Source organism: Carassius gibelio, chromosome A2 (genome assembly GCF_023724105.1).
Source record: "Carassius gibelio isolate Cgi1373 ecotype wild population from Czech Republic chromosome A2, carGib1.2-hapl.c, whole genome shotgun sequence".
NCBI lineage: Eukaryota > Metazoa > Chordata > Actinopteri > Cypriniformes > Cyprinidae > Carassius > Carassius gibelio.
In genome coordinates, this window is record NC_068372.1 from 25,976,712 (window position 1) to 25,996,512 (window position 19,801).

The following is a 19,801-nucleotide window of genomic DNA, read 5'->3' on the forward strand; positions in this document are numbered from 1 at the left end:
GTTTCTTAAAGGAAATTTACTAAATGAGTATTTTCCACAGTTAAGTAAACTGAAATATTTTACCACTAAATTCTTCATACAGTGGACTACCAGTAAAACTGAAAAAAAAAAGAAGAAAATATTTGTTCTGACAGTTTAACTCTCTTGATTGTGAAGTGTTAAGGTGTCTGAATACATTTTGGTTTGACTGTATACACATAAATATATGAGTGTAATGTACAACTCATTTATTGCTATTTGTATATATCAGTGTTTTATACTTCATAATGGTATTAGGAGGCAGGTTGAGAACTCTGGTGTAAGGTGTTTTTATAATTAATGAGGACTTCATTCCCATTCAGAACCAAAAATTTCAGGTCAGAATCATACGTAGATGTGAAGTCCAACTCATGCTCTTCAAATCATACTAGATGGAAATACTTCCAACAAATCAGAGCCACACCACAGCTGAAAATTAGCAGCAGATGCATAATCAACATTTATTGCTATGATCAATCATAATTAAAAACCTTTCCTTTCCACTTATTTTTATGTACCTCAAAAACAACTGTCCAGCACTGAAATTCAAGGGAGGTTTTGATACGCAGCCTCCATGAACAGATCAGTGTTTGTTAGTTAGCATGTCTGGATAACATCCGAGTAATTTCTAAAACAGGGCTTGGAGACCCAAGAGTCGCATCTCCAGTGTGGTCTCCTCCAGCGGAGTGCCAGGATGTTGAGCGATCTTGAAAATCAGTGATTTGCCGGAGGCACAGTGAATCAGGCAGCGTGGTACCCATCCCTGATAGGGCACTGTCCTTTGGGTTAACACTCTTTAAGCTCAGGAGAAATAAAAAGTTAGCCATTATAGAGCTCTCCAAATACATTTAGAAATATAATTGTTTTTTTTTTTTTTGTACAACAGTTCTATTTTAAAACAACTCAACACTGTAGCTAAAATACTGCACTATAGTAAAATATCCTCATCATCCTGCAACCTCATTGGTAAATATTGGGACCTAAATGAAACCTGTCTTCCTCTCAGACCATCTTTATGAGCCGGTGTTATTCAGATGATAATTCAGTTAACGTGACTGTACTACACAAGGGCATGTTGTTGTGGCAGTTCCCAGCCATTAGTTCACGTCACAGTGGCTGAACTATGTGGTCCCGCTGTGTCCCTCTGAGAGCTCCACCAAATAATGACTGACTGGAAAACATTCGTTCATATGTTGATGAATTGGTTCCTCCTTCTTCTTCTTCTGTGAGTTTTCAGGTGATGTGGGGTTTGGATGATTGTAAAAACAGATGATCTTCAATAGTAAACATTTGTCATGCTGACACTTTTCATGGCGTCCCGATCGTTTTTCTTTTTAAAACTGGTAAATTCCTCGGAAACGGCCTCTTCGGTGGTAAAATTAACTTGGTAATCTAGATGTGGAGAAAGAGGTAGTACTTTTACCCAGTTATGAACATGTTGGGAATGAATCTTACATGTATCTCATAAAGAGAACGGAGCAGCTCCAGTGTGAGTGATTACGTGTCAGTCAAGAGTTTATACCTGTCACACTCTTCAGATGAAAAACTAGCGGCCTCCACTTGCGTTCACTAGACCATGGAAATCCTCCCAAGCTCTGAAAGATCACACACACAACATTTTATATTAGGGCTGTCAAATGATTAAAATTTTTAATCAAATTAATCAGAATTTTCAGGGGATTAATCAGGATTAATCACTATTTGCAATTTCACCTGAATCGTAACCATTTTTTTTTCTGAAATGCATACCAAAAGATAAATAACAGGACACAGATACATAATTTTCATGTATTGATTCATCAATATGTGGTTCTTTTTTTCTGAATTTCAAAAGTTTAACATTTACTTAGATCAATTTTACCTGAGCACTATATCAAACCATGCCATTTAACTACAGATAGTGTAAGAGTTTTAGGTGAACCAGTGGTTAAATATAGCCACATATATATGAAATTACGGATAGAGAAACTCGAAAGAATGAACTCAGAAACACAAACATGCGCCCTCTGCACTCTGGGCACTCTTGTTTTTAGGAGGTGTTCATTTGCTCTGCCACAGTACTTTAGGATCGATATTTTCTCGTTCTGAAGGTTTCAAGCGCCAGTAAAATCAAGTAAAAATGCATTTGCTTTTCCAAACAGCTGTAATTTTCACTGCATTGCATGTAGGCGTTCTGCGCATGCACAGTGTGAAACACAGGACGCTATAACAGGAAGAAGCTCCAGCGTATCAACTACCAAAGTCGTCTCTGTTTATCAAGCTTGGCATGAATGTATTTGAGAGTAACTGGGGTAAAACCTTAAGCTTCTTCAGTGTTTTCGTCGCAGTGCTCGCCGCTGTTTTTTACTATCTTGAGAATTCAGAGATCGACGAGACTTTCCTGACCTGAATAATATGTCACACTGCGCATGCGTGAAATGCGTTAAAAAAATTGACGTAATTAATGACAAACAACTAATTAACGTCGTTAACTCGCTATTTTTGACAGCCCTATTTTATATATATTAATACTGTCAAATATATCAACACTCTGGGTGCAGGACACTTTAGTTCATTTACCGTATTTTCCAGACTATAAGTCGCACTTTTTTTCATAGTTTGGCTGGTCCTGCGACTTATAGTCAGGTGTGACTTATTTATCAAAATTAATTTGACATGAACCAAGAGAAATGAACTAAGAGACATGAACCAAGAGAAAACATTACCGTCTACAGCCGCGAGAGGGCGCTCTATGCTGCTCTGTGCTCCTGTAGTCTACACTGAACACACAGAGCGCCCTCTCGCGGCTGTAGACGGTAATGTTTTCTCTTGGTTCTAAACAAATGCGACTTATAGTCCAGTGCGACTTATATATGTTTTTTTTCTCATCATGACGTATTTTTGGACTGATGCGACTTATACTCAGGTGCGACTTATAGTCCGAAAAATACGGTCTGTAAGCGAGGATAGCAAAATAAAGTAAAATGTGATATATTATACCCCAAAAATTCTTCATACAGTGGACTACCGATAAAACTGAAAAAAAAATGCATCTGATCTGTTTATCAAGATGAATTTGTTCTGACACAGTTTAACTCTTTAGTGTGAAATGTTGAAGATGTCTGAATAAATTTTGGTTTGACTATACACATAAATATATGAGTCTATTGTTGTATAACTCACTTGATGCTATCGGTGTGTGTTTTATACTCCATAATGGTATTGGGCGGCAGGTTGAGAACTCTGCGTAAGGTGTCTCTAATGCGAGCAGTGGTGGCCTGATCACTTGCGGTCTTATTCCAGATAGAAATGATATCCTCCTTCAAACAAAAGCACAAATATTTATGACTATACAGAAAAACTATTATTTACAATGTAACAGCTCCACTCATGAACACAGAATGAGTGAAATGCCGTCTATGTTCTAAATTAACAACTGCCGTACTGCTTACTGCAAACTACACTGCATGCTATTTTATACAAATAATATTCAGCAAATATGGTTCTATTTGCATTCTATACAAGATACAAATTTATTTAAATACATGCTTTATTGCATGAATATCACAGTACCTGGAAGCGAACGGACACAACGGCCCCACAGATCTCCTCACCCACCATGAACTGCTCGCCTAGCATGGCCAAGATCAGATTTTCCCAGCAGCGTGACGCCAGGCCTTTACGAAGCCGAATGATCCATTTACCTCCACTCTTATTAGCATCATCCTACATAAAACAACCCCAATTCTATTCTCTGTCATGCATAAAGAAGCATTCATACAGTACATGTGATCTGACACAACTCACCTCCCACATGGGTTTGATTCCCTCCTTAAACAGGTGGAAATCGCTGTGACCAGTCAGATCATCCGGTCGGATCATGTGACTATAAAAACGCCAGAACTGCTCCACCTACAAACACAGGGCAGCTGTTGAGCTGTCAATCATGTGACTAAAACTTCACCCCCCACTGTGCCCTGTGTTTGAATCTTCATTAAGTGAGTCTGAATAAATATGTCGATGTGAGTTTGTGTGTCAGTAGGTTACCGAAGCAAAGCTGCCGATCTGTTTAATGTTCTGTTCGTAGCTCTGTGTGCTAGCTGGCCGTCCTGGTGTGCGACGAGAATACCAGAACGTGTAGTTGTACTGAAGAGGGTGCTCACCAGCCCCTGGGACCACCGCCTGCACAAGTAAAGCAGCTCATATTTATAAGGAACAATCTATTATAATTTACATATGATTTATTTCTGTCTATCAATTCAAGTGAGCTTTACTGCCATGAATTATACAGTATAGCCACAACATTGACCTATCTATCTATCTATCTATCTGTACCTTTCTTTTGGTAGTGTTTGAGTCCTTCTCCTCTTCGTCATTTTTTTCCTTCTCCCCATCTTTCGGTGAGCAGTTGTCCTGGTCGTGATCTCCACTGTCATCATCTTTCAGGCTTAAAGAGAGAGAAAATGGTTCATTCCACTCACAATATGTTATTTTTCAGTAACTGTGGCTTCAATAATAATTGCAGTGGCTCCAACAAAAAAATAAAGCAACTATAAAACCATTTTTGTGATTGTGTGATCATTCATATAAGAAATAAGTATCTTCTGCTCACTAAGACTGCATGTACTTGACCAAAAATACAGTAAACAACTGTATACATTTATACAATTTTACAAAGTTTTCGATTTGAATAGATTTTAAAATCTAATTAATTCCTGTGATGGCAAAGCTGAATTTTCATTTTTATTGTTAAAAACTGAAAACTGAGTAATGGTTGCTAAAAATTCAGATATGCCAACATATATTAAACATATTAAATTAAGTCATGCAACTGGCTTTAGAATGTACACTTTTTTTTTCAGTACCATGTTATTAATTTTCTGATACCAAAATTATACTGTAGCCACGGTTCTGAGAATTATAAACTCGACTTTATTAGCCAAAGGAAAGGCTCTGTCAGAGTTTGCAGAGACGGACTGCACTACCTTATTTGACCCTGCGATTATAATGGTCAGTGGCTGCGCATGAGAAGTTTGCAAACATTATAAATTACGCTGCTTATGTAACAGATGATTTTATGGTAGTTTCGTTTTCACGTGCCATGTACAGTATAGCGTGTTTCGCTTATGCACAACCCCTCACGTGTTTACAGCCAGCCTACACCGCCTCATGCCATTCCAGCTGGCTGCAGAGAAGAGTTTGAGCCGGGGTCGCAGAGCACCTGCCCCCGCTGCTCACACACACGCGTAACCCGGTGATCCGTCCTCGGCCTGGAGGCCCTGAGCATGCAGATCTGCGACTAGAAGTGGGTATTTGCATGCTGCATTCACTGCATGCATTAAAACACAATCCTTCACAAAATCTTAGAGGAGTCCAATCATGCAACTAAAACATGGTGACCTCCCAGCCCATGCCAAAGCTTCTAGACACACCTCTTTTCCCCCTCGCTCTTTCCTCTCTCTCACGGTCTCTAAGTTAAAGACACGCTTGAAACGCATACATTTGCATTTACGCACGACTAATCCCTGCTAACGTGCAGCGTCGTTTTGATTACTCACGCGTCAAATTTGTTGTTCATTATTTTCTAGGTGAGTGTCTGTATCCGCTCTCGCGCCGACGGCAGCCCCGTCAATTCCGCAGCAACGGCGGCGCGCGCTAGTGGTGGCGGCGGCCGCGCGCATCGCCCGTGGTGGGTGACGCGCACGCTGTACACTTGGTGAATATTTGTATTTTTTGCAGTATACAAAAATGGGAGAGACTGTAACCTTATCCTAGTCTAATAAACATTTTGTGTTGAATAGCTAACGTATACACACATTCATAGATTATATGCAGTTCCTAGAAATAGAAGGAGATTGTTTAATAAAGTCAATTACAACTGAATTCCTAAATAACGAATTACATTAAATTATTGAGAATTTAATTGGGTAGCCTATATAGTAATGTCAAATTTCACAAGGTTATCATATTTTATAAGAATTATTACAGAAGGAATGTTTTGGGATTTATACCTTAAATACTTTGTCACCTTTAGGGTTGAATGAGGATTTAGATATTAAGTCCTTTTTATAGTGATTAAAAAAAATTGTAGCTTGTATTTGTTACACGAGTAGTATTTGTCACATGATTTCTTGGGTGTGCCTAATTAAGGTGATCACCTGTGTCTATTTAAAGCTGACTTCACTTTACATTGATATTGTGCCTGATGAAGACCTGAGGGTTGAAACATTGCTTGAATAAATTCTTCTGGAGCAGTAATTTTCAGTGTGCAGACTTCACACTTCTTTATTTTTCTATATCATATTTAAACTTTCATTTTACTAAATTCCACTAAAATTATGTAAATGTATTTAAACATACACATACTGTATAAATACACAAACACACACACACACACATAGATACAAACATAATTATTTATATTTAATTATTTTTGGCTTCTGAAAATAAAAGGTAATGATTTAATAAAAGAAATTACAGCACTGATGTCATATTTTTTTAAAATATAAACAATTTAATGGGGTCAAGTAAAGTTTGGTAAGCTTAGTCATTGTGGAACAGATTTTTCAATAAAAATAAATATGCATTTTTTTTTAAAGACATCTTATTTATGAGTGTAAAATAATTCTACACGTTTTAAGGATGTTTTGTATTCAAACAAAGTAAGATTAAAGTTTTAAAATAATTGAATGAATATTGTTGTACATATAACAGACATGCACATGGGGAGAAAAGGGTCACAGCAGTGTAATTGCTTCACATAACGAGTCATTGTGTGGCGGCACCAGGCTCTGGATCAGGGTGGACAGTGACGCTACAAGTTCGTCACTAGTGCGGCACTAACAGGCCTGTGGACCCTCATACACAGGCTATTAGCACTCACAGAGAAGCCGACGGGGCAGAGACTGCGTGAGGGGCTCCAACTCTGCGGCACACTTCAGAGAGAGCTGGAGCTTCAGTAGAGCCGCTGACCCTCCCACTTATTCAATCACTGTCTACCCTTCTTTTGGCCAGTAATACCCCCATCTTTATCCTTCTGCACCCTTGTTTTCTCTTTCTCTCCATATTGAAATGTTCTCTCTTTCTGGTGAGAAATTTAAGTCATGATGTTTTATCACGATGTAGTATAAATCTGTGTGAATATAAAAGTGGTAATGCCTGTTTTTGATATTCTAGTAAATTAAATACTTAAAAATGAAAGATGCTTCTTAGTTGATTATTTTAGTTTTGACTATTTTTGCAACTTGGACAAAAACATTAATAATAAATCATTCATAATAAATAAGTCTGGCATCAGTAAACATATAGTACAGTATGTAACACTTGATCTGACATGTTTCTTACAGGGCAGTTGTAGGCAGACATTGTGACAAATACCAGCGGAGTCCAAACTCAGTCCCTGCAGAGTTCAGCTTCTCCTTGCTTCAACACATCTGCCTGGTAGTTTCTAGCATGCCTAGTAAGACCTTGAGCTAGTTCAGATGTGTTTAATTTGGTTTGGAGCTAAACTCTGCAGGACAGTGGACCTCCAGGACCGGTTTTGGACACCCTTGGTTTATACCATGATTTATCCACCGCTGGTGGGTTTTGGTAGCTGTTTGTGGTAAGTGAATTGAACCGATGGCTCCCATTAGGGGGGATGGGATGGAGGGCAAGACTTTCATCTCAACGTGGGCATGTGATCCACTTCCTATCGTCTCATCACAGAGATACAGGAGACCTGTGAGAGGAAAGAGAAAGACAAATCTTACATATTACAGTGAAGAGCAGTGCAAGTAAAACAAAAACAGAACTGCCAATGTTCCACAGAAGAAAGAAAGCTATACAGGTTTGAAAAAACATGAGGTTGAGTGAATCATGACAGGATGTGATTTAAGGTGAACCATTTCTTAAAATGAGGTGAAAGATCATTACCTCCTGAACAGCATGGCCCAGACGCTCTTGACTCTGCACTGCTTTCCTAAAGAGGTCGACAACATTAGTACTTCTTTATATTAGACCCAAAGATGTAAGGCCAATGTCAACTAGCAACATTTTCTTAACAAGAAACTACATTTAACTTGATTTCATTTTATCTAGGGTTTGTTTTTTCACAGTGCATTGACCAGTTAAATTCTAAATAAAGTCTAATTACAGTATGCACATTTTTTTTGGAAGAATGTCAAATAGTGGTCGACCGATATACAGTATATATATATATATATATATATATATATATATATATATATATATATATATATATATATATATATATATATATATATATATATATACACATATATATAATTTTTATTTATTTTAATTAATATTTAAGAAAATTAATTTGAAAATGAATTTAAAAAATGTGTCAAATAAACATATTTTAGAAGACAACTTCTTGATTCTATAATCCTATTAGAATATATTTCACAAATAAATAAATATTTAAAAAATATATACAAATAAAAAGGGCACTCGGTAATCTGGGAAGTTTGTGTGCACCGGGAATCATATTTTTTAAACAATTGAAACAATATTTAAACAATTAAATGTTTATAAAATATTATTCTATTACTAATAATGTGAAAGCAATATTTATAATGCTTTATTGTATACATTTTAATTCCTTTGTTTAAGAGTTCTATCTGATTATTACACAGACTTCGTATCAGACACAACTGTTAAAGGGCCACAGCAAACAATGAAGAGGGAGAATGTCAGCGCTGTGTGCATCGTCAAAATAAAAGTCCTGCCTCGAACACATCGGCCAAACAGAAAAACTGATCGGCCGATGCCAGTATATTTGATAAATGTCAAATATTGACCACTTATGTGTACATATGTAAGATTTTATTAATGTCTATGACTTTATTATTAGTGTCTGAGTGTGTGTGTGTGGAATGCTTACCGATTTATCCTGCATGTAAAAGTGAGAGTGAAGTGAGCACTGAGTTCCGGCTGGTAGGTGGAGGGAATTATGACGTACTTGCCCGGCTGTAGATGGCAAAACACACTGACCTCCTGAGAGTGGGCATGAGGTACACAACTAACCACTGGAGACATGGCACCAGGGCTTAAAAGAGAGTCACCATCCGGTACCTGGAAACACACACACACACGTTTAAATATCATGAAGATATACAAAAAGAGATTCACTACTGAATGTTAGCCACCTACACCAACTATAACGAACACTGTTACTAGAACAGTTATGTCTAGAACTGGACACTTTTGGCACAAAAGCAGTTTAGTCATTTAGATGCTTCAAAATCAATTCTGACCTTATAAATATGAAAACCGATGGCATGAAGGGAATTTTCAGGTCTGTTTTGGCATAATGTGACCTTTACGTTGCTACCTCCAGGGTCATAGGTCACAGTAAAGGGTATACGGGGGTTGAGTCCATGTGTGGTGAAGTTGCGACTTCCTCCTGCAGTAGAACCAACGGACCAACAGCCATGAGAGCTGACGCTTTCCCACTCGCCCTCTGAACAGTGCTGAAGAGGAGGAGGGGATTTCATCACACTGGAGAAAAACACAGATGTTTTCGACCAATGATATGGCTTTATGGTATCATATTCCATATTTAGATGCAGTGTGTATATAAATCAATAATAATTATTGTCATTATTACATATATACACAGCAGTTCAAACCTTTGAGTTTGGTAAGAATATTTTATGCTTTTTTTATACTTTATTCAGCAAGGATGCATTAAATTGATCACAACAGTTTCCACAAAACTGTTAAGCAGCACAACTGTTTTCTACATTCATAATAATAATAAAATGTTCTTTAGGCTGCAAATCAGCATATTAGAAACATTTCTGTAGGATCATTTGACACTGAAGACTGGAGTAATGATGCCAAAAATTCAGTATTGACACCACAGGAAAACAAAATATTGTTTTTAATATATTCAAATAGAAAACACTTATTTTAAAGTGCAATATATTTTATAATATTAAAGTTTATGCTGTATTTTTTTTACAACATAAATGCAGCCTTGGTGAGCATTCTTTCAAAAACATAAAAAAATACTTACAAATCCACTTCAAACTAGAGATGTTCCGATACCCTTTTTCTCTTCCCGATACCGATTCCGATACCTGGGCTCAGGGTATCGGCCGATACCGAGTACTGATCCGATACCTGGGTGTATATCTGTATATACAGCTGTATATATTACTAGCCCTGTGTAAATTGCTAGAATTTTTTTATGGTGTGCTTCAGACAGATCCCTCAATAAAACATGAACAAATACATGGTGAACTACTGTATTTATTACAGTATTTTTATTATCTAACATGAATTTGACAGTATTATTTATTTTCTTATGCAAAAAAGAACTTCAAATGCAGCCAAAAATCTAACACCGCAAACTAAAAAAGGTATTTAAGTTTTACAATATAACTGTATAAAAAAACTGCAACAAATAAGTCTAGGAATATAAAAAAAGATCTATTAATCAGATAATCTCTAACAAGTAAAAAACAAGTAAAAAACAAGCAACCATCTAGGCATAATTATTATTATTATAGAGATGTATTATTATTACTGTAGGCTACAACAGTAGCTTTATATATTGTCAATTTACTCATGTAAACCAAACATTTATTTTCATGGGCTGCCATGAAGATCTTTGAGTGTCTGTGTTTATGATATGACAGTATTCTCAAATGAAACGGTAAATTCTCATGAAGTGACGGTTTATGCGTTCGTGTCCTCATGACACACAGCAGAGACTACAAAACAGCGAGCTCTCGCGCATCTGTGCCAGTCACCCACAGAGATGTAGATTTTGCGGGAGTAATATTTAAATAGTATTTTGCAGTTTAATATTCACAGACACTAGTATATATTCGGCTACTGTCTGGAGCCCTGCGTTTTGACTTACACGGAAGCAACTGAACGCAGTTGCCGGTACTGAATATACTCGAGAGTCTGTAACTACCGGTACTACAGAGACATACTGCTAACCACTGATCTATAATATAGTAGCGGCTTCACTGTCTTTTGGCAGTTTAGAATGTGATGAGTGATCCAGTCATATTTAGATAAGGGCTGCTAACGCGTTTTCATTTCTTCTTCGCTGCTCTAAACAGGGGTTGCTTGTGGCAACACAGCACAACTTCCTGTGTTTTCAATGCATTTTGAGCAGCGAAGAAGAACCGTGCAGCGGTTAGGCAAAGCTTGCGGTCATAACTAGGTCTTTTTTAAGAAAATGGTATCGGATCGGTATATGGGTTCATGTACTCGCCGATGCCGATGCCAGAATTTGTTGTGGTATCGGAGATATTTCCGATACTAGTATCGGAATCGGAACAACTCTACTTCAAACATTTCAACTGTACAAAAAGTTCAATACAGTTACGTTCGTCTTCGTGCAGTCACCTGAGAGAGGTAGAGCAGGAAGAATGAACTCTCAGAAGGAACCGGCCCTCCGCTCCCTGCAGGAAGGTACTAGGCACCAACAGGTAAAAACCTGGATTCAGGTGAGTGTGCACTACCACTTCCCGATTGTATGCATGCGTGTGCGACACAAGCGGTGGCTTGTTCAGCGTGCGCATCAGGTTAAAGTGTTTCTTCTCCACCTATGACATATTTTACATAACATTACATAATGAAACATTTGCAATCATTCAGAAATGATTATTTAGTGTTCCTCTAACCTTCCACACATGCAGTGCAATGGCCTGGAGGTGAGAGTGCTGCTGAGTGCTGCCCTCTGCTGGTGGCTCTGGATGTCCGTGCTGCAGCAATGACAGCAACACTTCCCCTCTCTCACACACTTTTAACCAGAACTTAGGGTTGATACTAAAAGTGTTATTGTTACGGCAACCGCCCGCAGAGTGACCTTTGACCCAGCGACCTCCAATTTGGTGGCTGTGGCTTAGATAGCTTCCTACATGAAGGGAAATGACAAATTAATATAAATATCATTTTTGATTAATATTATTATTAAACGTGTAAATTATACACTAGATATTCAAACTATTTGCAGATGTATAATTTATAAGACAGCAAGTAACTATTCATGCAAATGCTCTCAAGAATGCATAAGACCAAAGATTCCCAAACTAGCAAAGTTGGCCGAGGTAGTGATGGCGTTGAAAAAAAAAAATCCTTATTCCTAATTTATATTTTCCTTTTAACATTTTTGCTTTATTTTTTCATTGGAATGTAAAAAACAATGTAAGTGAATTTGAGTGTAAATTAATTATTAAATAAAAATATGATATATTTTTAATTAAGCAACTGTAAAATTTGATATAGACAATACCTGTGTAGATGCTTTGGAGGTGTCCTGTATCACTGAGGGGATAGCCTACTGTGACCTCATCAAATTCCTGCTGGAATTCTGTCTCGTCCATCCAGAATTCCCCCTCTGCCGTGCGGCCCAGTAGAGCCTGAGAACTGGAGAGCTCCAGAGAAGCCCAACCTGATCCACTGTACAGAGAGACAGACAAAACCAGTCAGACAGAAGCTGCATCACCAACATCTGCGTATGATTGTCACATTTCGCCCCCTAGTGCCAGTAGAACAACTGTCCCTCCCTCCACTTGTTCATCATGGTAAAATTAATGAACAACGATATCCACACAAAACAAATGACCACCAATATATCTGAAAGAAAATCGTAGTAGGTTTTCTAGGGACAATGAATATAAATAACTATTTAAGAATTGTAATATTAATAATTATGTCTAAAATAATTATAACCACTAATTTGACAGAAATAGTGTTTAAAGAATCACATTTTAGTGGAGCAGTATTGGTATTTCTCACTTTGTTCTTCAATAATATAATAGTTTTAATTAAAATATGTCACATTCGGTCTGGTGTTGCATTCAGTCTAACTGCCAAAGATAAAAAGTTCAACATATCCTAAGCTCAAATAGGATTTAAAAGTTACACAGATATGAAAAATTCACAATTAAATTAACAAATCATTTTAAAAACATCTATTTATAATACATATATTAAATATAAGGTACTTAACTCACAAAACAAACCAAAACATTGACAAAGTTTGTGATAATTCAGCACTTTTTCTCTCCATACCTCTCTCTCCAGACCCCGGTCCAGCTCCTCCTGCCCCAGGGGTTTTGTATCCTGACCAGCTCCACTTGTTCACCTGTAGTGGTTGTCACATTTGTCCACTCCATCACACTCATGGCATGGAACTGACCAAGCTCTGGGATACCTGCAACAAACCCATTACTACAACTATTAAAGTACTATGATTAAATCCTCCCTATGGTGTTTTGTGAAAGATTTTCAGAAAACCGCACATTTAAGGAGTACATGTGGGTCATTGTAAAATCTGTAAACTATTAACTGTTGTTGCTGCAGTCTAAAATCATTCCCAAATAGTGCTGCCATTGTTAACTAAAAATATTAAAAATCATTGCAATAAAACAAATGTTAACTGAAATAAAGTAAAATACAAATGATAAATAAACTAAATTAGAAATGTTTTTAAAGTAATAATAATGGTCAAAATAATGTAAAGTACTAAAATAAAAATAAACATCCAGATCTATATCCAGATTGATATTTAATATGAATAATTACTGTAGTAGTATATTATTAATACTTAACTGGGCTCAGTTTTAGTGGATGTATTCATGTAATAACTGTGTCACTGTTGGAAAGTTCATTTAATTCAGCTTTAAGAAGAAAAAAGTCAGCGGTTGCTTTCCTCTCTCACCTGTGGGGGCGCTGTGGACACAGCAGCTGATGGCACATCGCTCCTTCAGCTGAAGTGAGAGTTCAGATAGTCTCATCCCGTGAGGTGTGTGTTGAGTCTGGGACTCGTTGGGCTGTTGTTTTTGAGACTCTGCCCCTTTAAGACTCCATCGTACTGCTATGGTTCCGCTCAAGTCCACAACTGCCTCACATACTTGCCCTGCCCACAAACGCTCGTATGAACCATGTAACCTAGCATGAAGAACAATTAACAACTTCTCAATTATTATGTTTTGCTTTTAGTTCACACATTACAGTTATACAAGTTATAGCACTTACTTGGCATAAGCTTTCTCCAAAAGTGCTACCCAGAATGCCCTGGGGCTCTGGCATCGTGAAAAGCAGAGATTGTCATTGATGCAGGGCAGTTGGTCATCCACCCGTACCTCTATCCAGCGCCCATTCTGCCAGAACTGGACACGGAACTCACCGTGGTAAACACGGTCACCCCACAAAGGCTGCTCTGGTGGAAATACCTGATAACAAAAACAAACACACATAAAAATACAACTTGACAACATTCAGTTAAAGTTTTTAAACCACAACTGTGTTACATATTTTTTTGAATAAATCTAATGTGTGAAATATGATCAAAGCTTCTTGGTATGTAACTGGAATATTTAAAATATTTAAATCTATAATAACAGAGTGCAACAGTGATCACTCGCTTTTTCAGTGACCTTGGTTTCGAAAGCATCTTTGCCATTCAATTTTTCCCATTGGGATTTTAAAAACAGTGTTTGTGAAAGAGTTAAAAGCCATGAATCAGGCCATGAATAACTGGCACTTCTCTTGTTTCGACATCTTAGGATACATTGCTTGTTGTATTCCTCATCTGTAAGTCGCTTTGGATAAAAGTGCCTGCCAATTGATAAATGTAAATGTAAATGTAGCTGTAAAGTGAATCACAACATTACAAACTCCTGCTCGAAGCAAAAAAGTATTTGACAATATTTTGCGGATAGTTTCACCCTATTAAACATGTAAGTTTTATTTCCAGTTAAAATACAAAATGTCCACAAGAAATCTGCCAGTGTTCACCTTGTTCAGAAGATGCTGGTTCTTGAGTAACATGGAGCAGGCACAAAGCAACCAGCAGTCTCCCAGGATGCCTTGCTTTGGGTGGGCCTCCACAGGGTCATCAGGGAAGAGCTGAGGCTGCTTGCAGATCTCCTGTTATATACAGAAGGAAAAGCACTGTAAATTCTGCCCAACAAGTGTTTGAAATCGCATCATCAGTAGGTACTACGTGAGGTTTAAAACTTCACGACCATTAAAAAAAGTATTTTCTTTATAGTATGAATGAAATTCATCATGCTGTCACTGTTATGTTGTCAGGGAGTAGTAGATCATCCAAGTAATGTTTGCTTAGTGTTTAATGAACAATAAGAATTTTTACAAACTACTCTAGCTAACCCACTAAACCCACTCAGTTCTTATAGAAGATCTTCATGTGTACTCATTGGAGTAAATATATTACCTGTGGGAATGACTGAATATTATGGTACCTGTGGGCGGAGCCATGTGACATCACCCAACAATTTGGAGAGGGGCGTGGTGTAGTCACAGAAGAGTGAGGACTCATCAGCAGGAAAGTCCGGATCCACAAACATCCCATGATGCTCACTTTCCGTCTCCATGGCAACCGGAAACCGCTTCACTTCTGATAGACAAAACACTTTTAGTAACAGAGTGATCATCTGAGCATAGTTTACAGTTTTAAAAACATCAAACAGTAACACAGAGTAAGACCGTTATCGTATCTTCATTGTCTTGTTTGTTCCAGCATGCATGTGATATTCAATTCAGTAGCCTATATCTAAAGAAAGCATACAGTTTAAAATTTCATCAATACGGCTTTTAACGGAAAAGTCACCTTCCCAGAAACCGTTTTAGTGTCAACCCTGTTCAGACATCTAACATCAGAGCGAGCATTAATATTCCATTTATCCAGACCTACCATCAGTTCAGCTGGGTTTGCTAGCACTTTAGATATACTGCCGGCGGTTTTGAATGACATGGCCAGATCGAAGCGAAGTAAAGCATCAAGTCAAAGTAAAATCCATCGACCTCGAGGTCGCTGAAACACAATCAGTACGTTAAAAGAAATAAAAACACTGCACCAAGGAAATCCATCCCAAAACCGGAAGGACGCGCGCGCCGCGGACAGCTCTGTCATCCGGGGCGGAGGAGCTGCAGCAAGCGCGCCCTCGAGCGGAACTCCTGAGAACTGCCAGCATTACAGATTTACTGTACAAATCGCATATTTCTGGTAAAGGTCTTTCCTTTCCTTTCCTTTGATTTAGATTTATTTTTTATCTTCGCTAATAAGACTTAATTTCATGGTTAATAAATGTTTAATAATAGTAAAAAAAAAACATTATTGTTGTTAATATGGGAGGCATTACTTACATAATTAGTTACACATTAAATATAATGTTAATTACATTTACTTATATCATATATTAATATAATAAGCAACTGTTTTATTTACCTAAACTTTGTAACATGTGCAGAAAACGACTACAGTTACTTCAACTATAGTCATTTTTTCCCCTGCCGTCTTAAAAATCACAGTGTGATAAATTACTTGAAGAATGAAACAAAATACAATTTTATTTTCACAAGTGATAGTTAACTTGATTTTTCTTTGCTTTCTTCACATATCATGTCTCATACTTTATTTCCAGCATATGCCTACACTGACATGTTGTCCCTAGTAAACAAGTGCACTTAAAAGAAAATTGTATTGTGGCAAAATGTTTTAAAATGACGCTATAACTGAAGGGCAGTCTTACAGGCTCTACTACAGAGACACACCCTGTCTGTAAAGTACAGCCCCCTCCATACTGTATAAATAATCATCTGAGAGATGTGACAGATACAGGGGCTCTTCGACTGAGGACCTTCAGTCTGAGGTAAATTTTATAGATTTATTCAAAGTGTTTAAATACATTCAGATTATAAAATAGGATTCTGAATTACATTTACTAAATTGATTGAAATATTAATGTAATATTTATTACAAAATATTAAATCAAACAAAAGTTATTAAACTATTGACTTTATATTACCAATGATAGCAGTGTTACTATGTTCTTGAAATTTCAAATTAAAGTTAAATGTTATGTGTTTAATTCTTTGGAGCATAAAATATTTTGTGGATATTACTAAGCAGCCACTCCTAAATTAATTTCCCCAAAAAGTGAGGGTCAGTGGCATTTTCAAACCACTGATCTATTTTTTGATGAGTTTCCTAACTGACGCTCAATAGAAATGCCATAATGTTAAGAACCTTAATTAAAATGTACTACTGTAATGAAGTTCTATACAGTCAATATTTTTAGTGTAAACATTAAAATAGCAGAAAATTTTCCTGTTCAGTTTTTTTAAATGATAGTATAAAAATCTTAGATTCAATATAAAGCTATGCCATCATTAAATTGCCTGCTTATGATCCAAGTATATTTACAGCTTATGTGTTTGATATTTAGTATTTTGTTTTTGATTAAGATTTTGCCATGGGTGCCATGAGACTCTGCTTCCTGCTCCTCTGCCTCTTCTTGGCTGGTGTCTCTTCTTTGAGAAAACTTAACAATATTCATGACTTGAAGAACATTACATATGCAAAGTCTGCACCACGTCATGGACTTCAGTTATTGTTCTGGTTTGCCCAAAACATTGTGACTGTTGATCAGAACAAGATTCTTATCCTTGATTCAAATTTTGATCTTAATAGAGGTGACTTTGGATTCCATCATTATGGCAATAGAGAGGACATTCTCCCCTCATTGAGCTCTTGGCAGAGTTACTATTCGGTTGGCAATTTAAGATCTCCCGGAGCCAATGCATTGCCAGCCTATGTGCGGAAGTATTACAGAAACACCAATGTGCCAGAAAGAAACATGGACAGGCTCATTATCTCTGTGAAACAAAATAGGCCAAACAAGATACTCAGTGTATTTATTACAGCACATGACCTTAACAAGAATGAATTTAATCCTTCTGACACTTATGAGATTGATCCTGCTCTGCTCTTGCAGATTGGAGACCCGTATAACTGCACTGTGGATGAGAGCAATGTTTCTGGTATTTACACAATACCACGCAATACAGAAGACAGAGAATATGACAGATGCCTTCAGTTTCTGACAGAGACAGGATACAGCAGCAGTGACTGTAAACACAGTCCTATCAGCCGCAGAAAGAAACGCTCACCCTATTTGCAATGTAATGCATATGAAGGAATTAAACTAGAGTTAAAAGCAACTACAGAAGGTTTCTCAAAACTTCTTTGGGAGATACCTGCTGAAATTATGAAAAATTCCAAATATGTATACATTGAAATTTGCCAAAACACTCGTTCCAGTGAAACTACTGAAGTTCATACACAGGTCAGGGAACGGCTGGATATTTATGACTCATCTGGGGCTTCAGATACTTCTGTCTCCATGAATGCTGGTCTCCAACCTCGACTGCGACTGTACCCATCACTTTTTGATTTTCAGTTTACTAATCCATACATTTGGTATGGACCAGAGTTTGATGGAGCTAACAGAGTGATTCCCGTCAGAATAAAGGGGTTTGACGCTAGTCTGCAGCTCTACACTGAAGACGGAAAAGCCTGTGCTCGACTCTACATCAAGAAAACCTTTAGCAACTGGAACAAAGTTTTTTCCCATTCATGGGTGGGGTTTTACAAGAGTTCACAAGATAAAAATGATGCCTATTCCACATATCAATATGCTGAGAAGTTTTCAAAGATTGAATACTATATCACACACAATTATGATATTTACCAGTACAGTTCCAGTTTAGCTATTGCTCGTGGAGTTCAAATCCGTTTTCTGCTGGACAAAAAATATGACAAAATTTTAGCACAAACTACGCCCTGGGAGGGTGCTAAAGCATTGACAATATTGCCATCAGACTGTGGAACACAAAGTCAAGCTAAACTCTCATCAAATGTTCCTGAATTCTTTTATGGACCAGAGTATAATGATGTTGGTCTGCAGCTCTACACTGAAGACGGTAAAGCTTGTGCTCGACTTTATATCAAGAAGACCTTCACAGACTGGAAAGATTTATTTTACTACTCATGGGTGGGGTTTTACACTAGCTCACATGAGAAAAATGATGACTATTACACATATTACTATATTGTGAAGTTTGAAAAGATGGAGGAGATTGCTCATGAGAATTATGATATTTATCAGTACAAATCCAAACTGGACATTGTGCCCGGAGTACAGATCCGTTTCCTGAAAGACAAAAGTTCTGATAATGTATTAGTGAAAACTGAGCCATGGAAGAATGGTTAATGAATCCATAGAAGCTTTAAAGTAGGATAATGTTACACTAACAGTAATAATTCCTATTAACTTGACTTGAATGAGTCTTTATTACAAATATACATCAACATCTGTAACAATCTGCTGTCCATGTCCTGATAAGAATGATCAATAACACATTGTTCTAACAATATCATGCACGGTTAATTACAGATCTCTCTAATGCTTATATCTTCATTTGTTTTTAACGAACACTTATTCTAGATAAGATAATTTCTTGTTAGCAATAATCTTAAAATCCAAATTTAATTCTAATGTACAATATGCAATATAGCCTTGCTCTGTTTGTTGTATACATTTTTTTCCTTCTATTTTAAACAATTTTCTTCCCTATTAAAATGCATCTGATGAAAGTGAGTTGAGTCTGTGTCCTTTTTGACATTCCAATGGACAGAACAAACATACCAAAATTGAATAATGGTGGCAGTTTAAAAAAATAAAAAATATAGTTATGTAAATGCTGTATTTCAAAATTTTGGGAAATGTCACATCTGTTTTTAAAATGATTAATGTATACAATTATATTAATTACAAAATATGTTGGCCAAAGCAATCAAATATATTAATTAACTAAGTGTTCAGCACTAAGAATGAACTAACTGATAATATATTTCACCTGAATATATGTTGCTCACATCTCAGCAGTTTTGATGAATGGCTACACTATTTTTAATTTTTTCATTTCATCTGAATATCAACATTTGTGAGATTTAGTCAGTCAA

The 19,801-nt window shown here is 36.9% G+C and overlaps 3 protein-coding genes across 4 annotated transcripts; 1 reads left to right on the forward strand and 2 right to left on the reverse strand.

Annotated features, from left to right (window-relative positions):
• Positions 1 to 448: 448 nt before the first annotated feature.
• Positions 449 to 5,719, reverse strand: eif4e2 (eukaryotic translation initiation factor 4E family member 2). Of its 2 annotated transcripts, none has more exons than XM_052532621.1 (8): positions 5,556 to 5,719; positions 4,333 to 4,444; positions 4,045 to 4,179; positions 3,805 to 3,909; positions 3,571 to 3,723; positions 3,181 to 3,317; positions 1,541 to 1,613; positions 449 to 1,410 (listed from the first exon to the last, which is right to left on the reverse strand). In XM_052532621.1, the coding sequence occupies exons 1-7, from the start codon at positions 5,573 to 5,575 to the stop codon at positions 1,565 to 1,567; spliced, it is 711 nt and encodes a 236-aa protein (XP_052388581.1). In that variant the 5' UTR covers positions 5,576 to 5,719; the 3' UTR covers positions 449 to 1,410; positions 1,541 to 1,564. The 2 variants fall into 2 exon arrangements, with proteins under 2 accessions (XP_052388581.1, XP_052388573.1); XM_052532613.1 differs by having other exon boundaries at positions 5,140 to 5,566.
• A 946-nt stretch (positions 5,720 to 6,665) lies between these two features.
• On the reverse strand, positions 6,666 to 15,933 carry capn10 (calpain 10). Its single transcript, XM_052532374.1, has 13 exons — positions 15,689 to 15,933; positions 15,237 to 15,391; positions 14,770 to 14,901; positions 14,008 to 14,204; positions 13,691 to 13,920; positions 13,042 to 13,183; positions 12,260 to 12,426; positions 11,649 to 11,881; positions 11,371 to 11,570; positions 9,258 to 9,501; positions 8,885 to 9,075; positions 7,912 to 7,957; positions 6,666 to 7,717 (listed from the first exon to the last, which is right to left on the reverse strand). The coding sequence occupies exons 2-13, from the start codon at positions 15,366 to 15,368 to the stop codon at positions 7,688 to 7,690; spliced, it is 1,944 nt and encodes a 647-aa protein (XP_052388334.1). The 5' UTR covers positions 15,369 to 15,391; positions 15,689 to 15,933; the 3' UTR covers positions 6,666 to 7,687.
• A 572-nt stretch (positions 15,934 to 16,505) lies between these two features.
• On the forward strand, positions 16,506 to 19,436 carry LOC127934865 (uncharacterized). Its single transcript, XM_052532397.1, has 2 exons — positions 16,506 to 16,646; positions 17,242 to 19,436. Exon 2 carries the CDS (start codon positions 17,250 to 17,252, stop codon positions 19,047 to 19,049), a length of 1,800 nt encoding a protein of 599 aa, XP_052388357.1. The 5' UTR covers positions 16,506 to 16,646; positions 17,242 to 17,249; the 3' UTR covers positions 19,050 to 19,436.
• Positions 19,437 to 19,801: the final 365 nt, after the last annotated feature.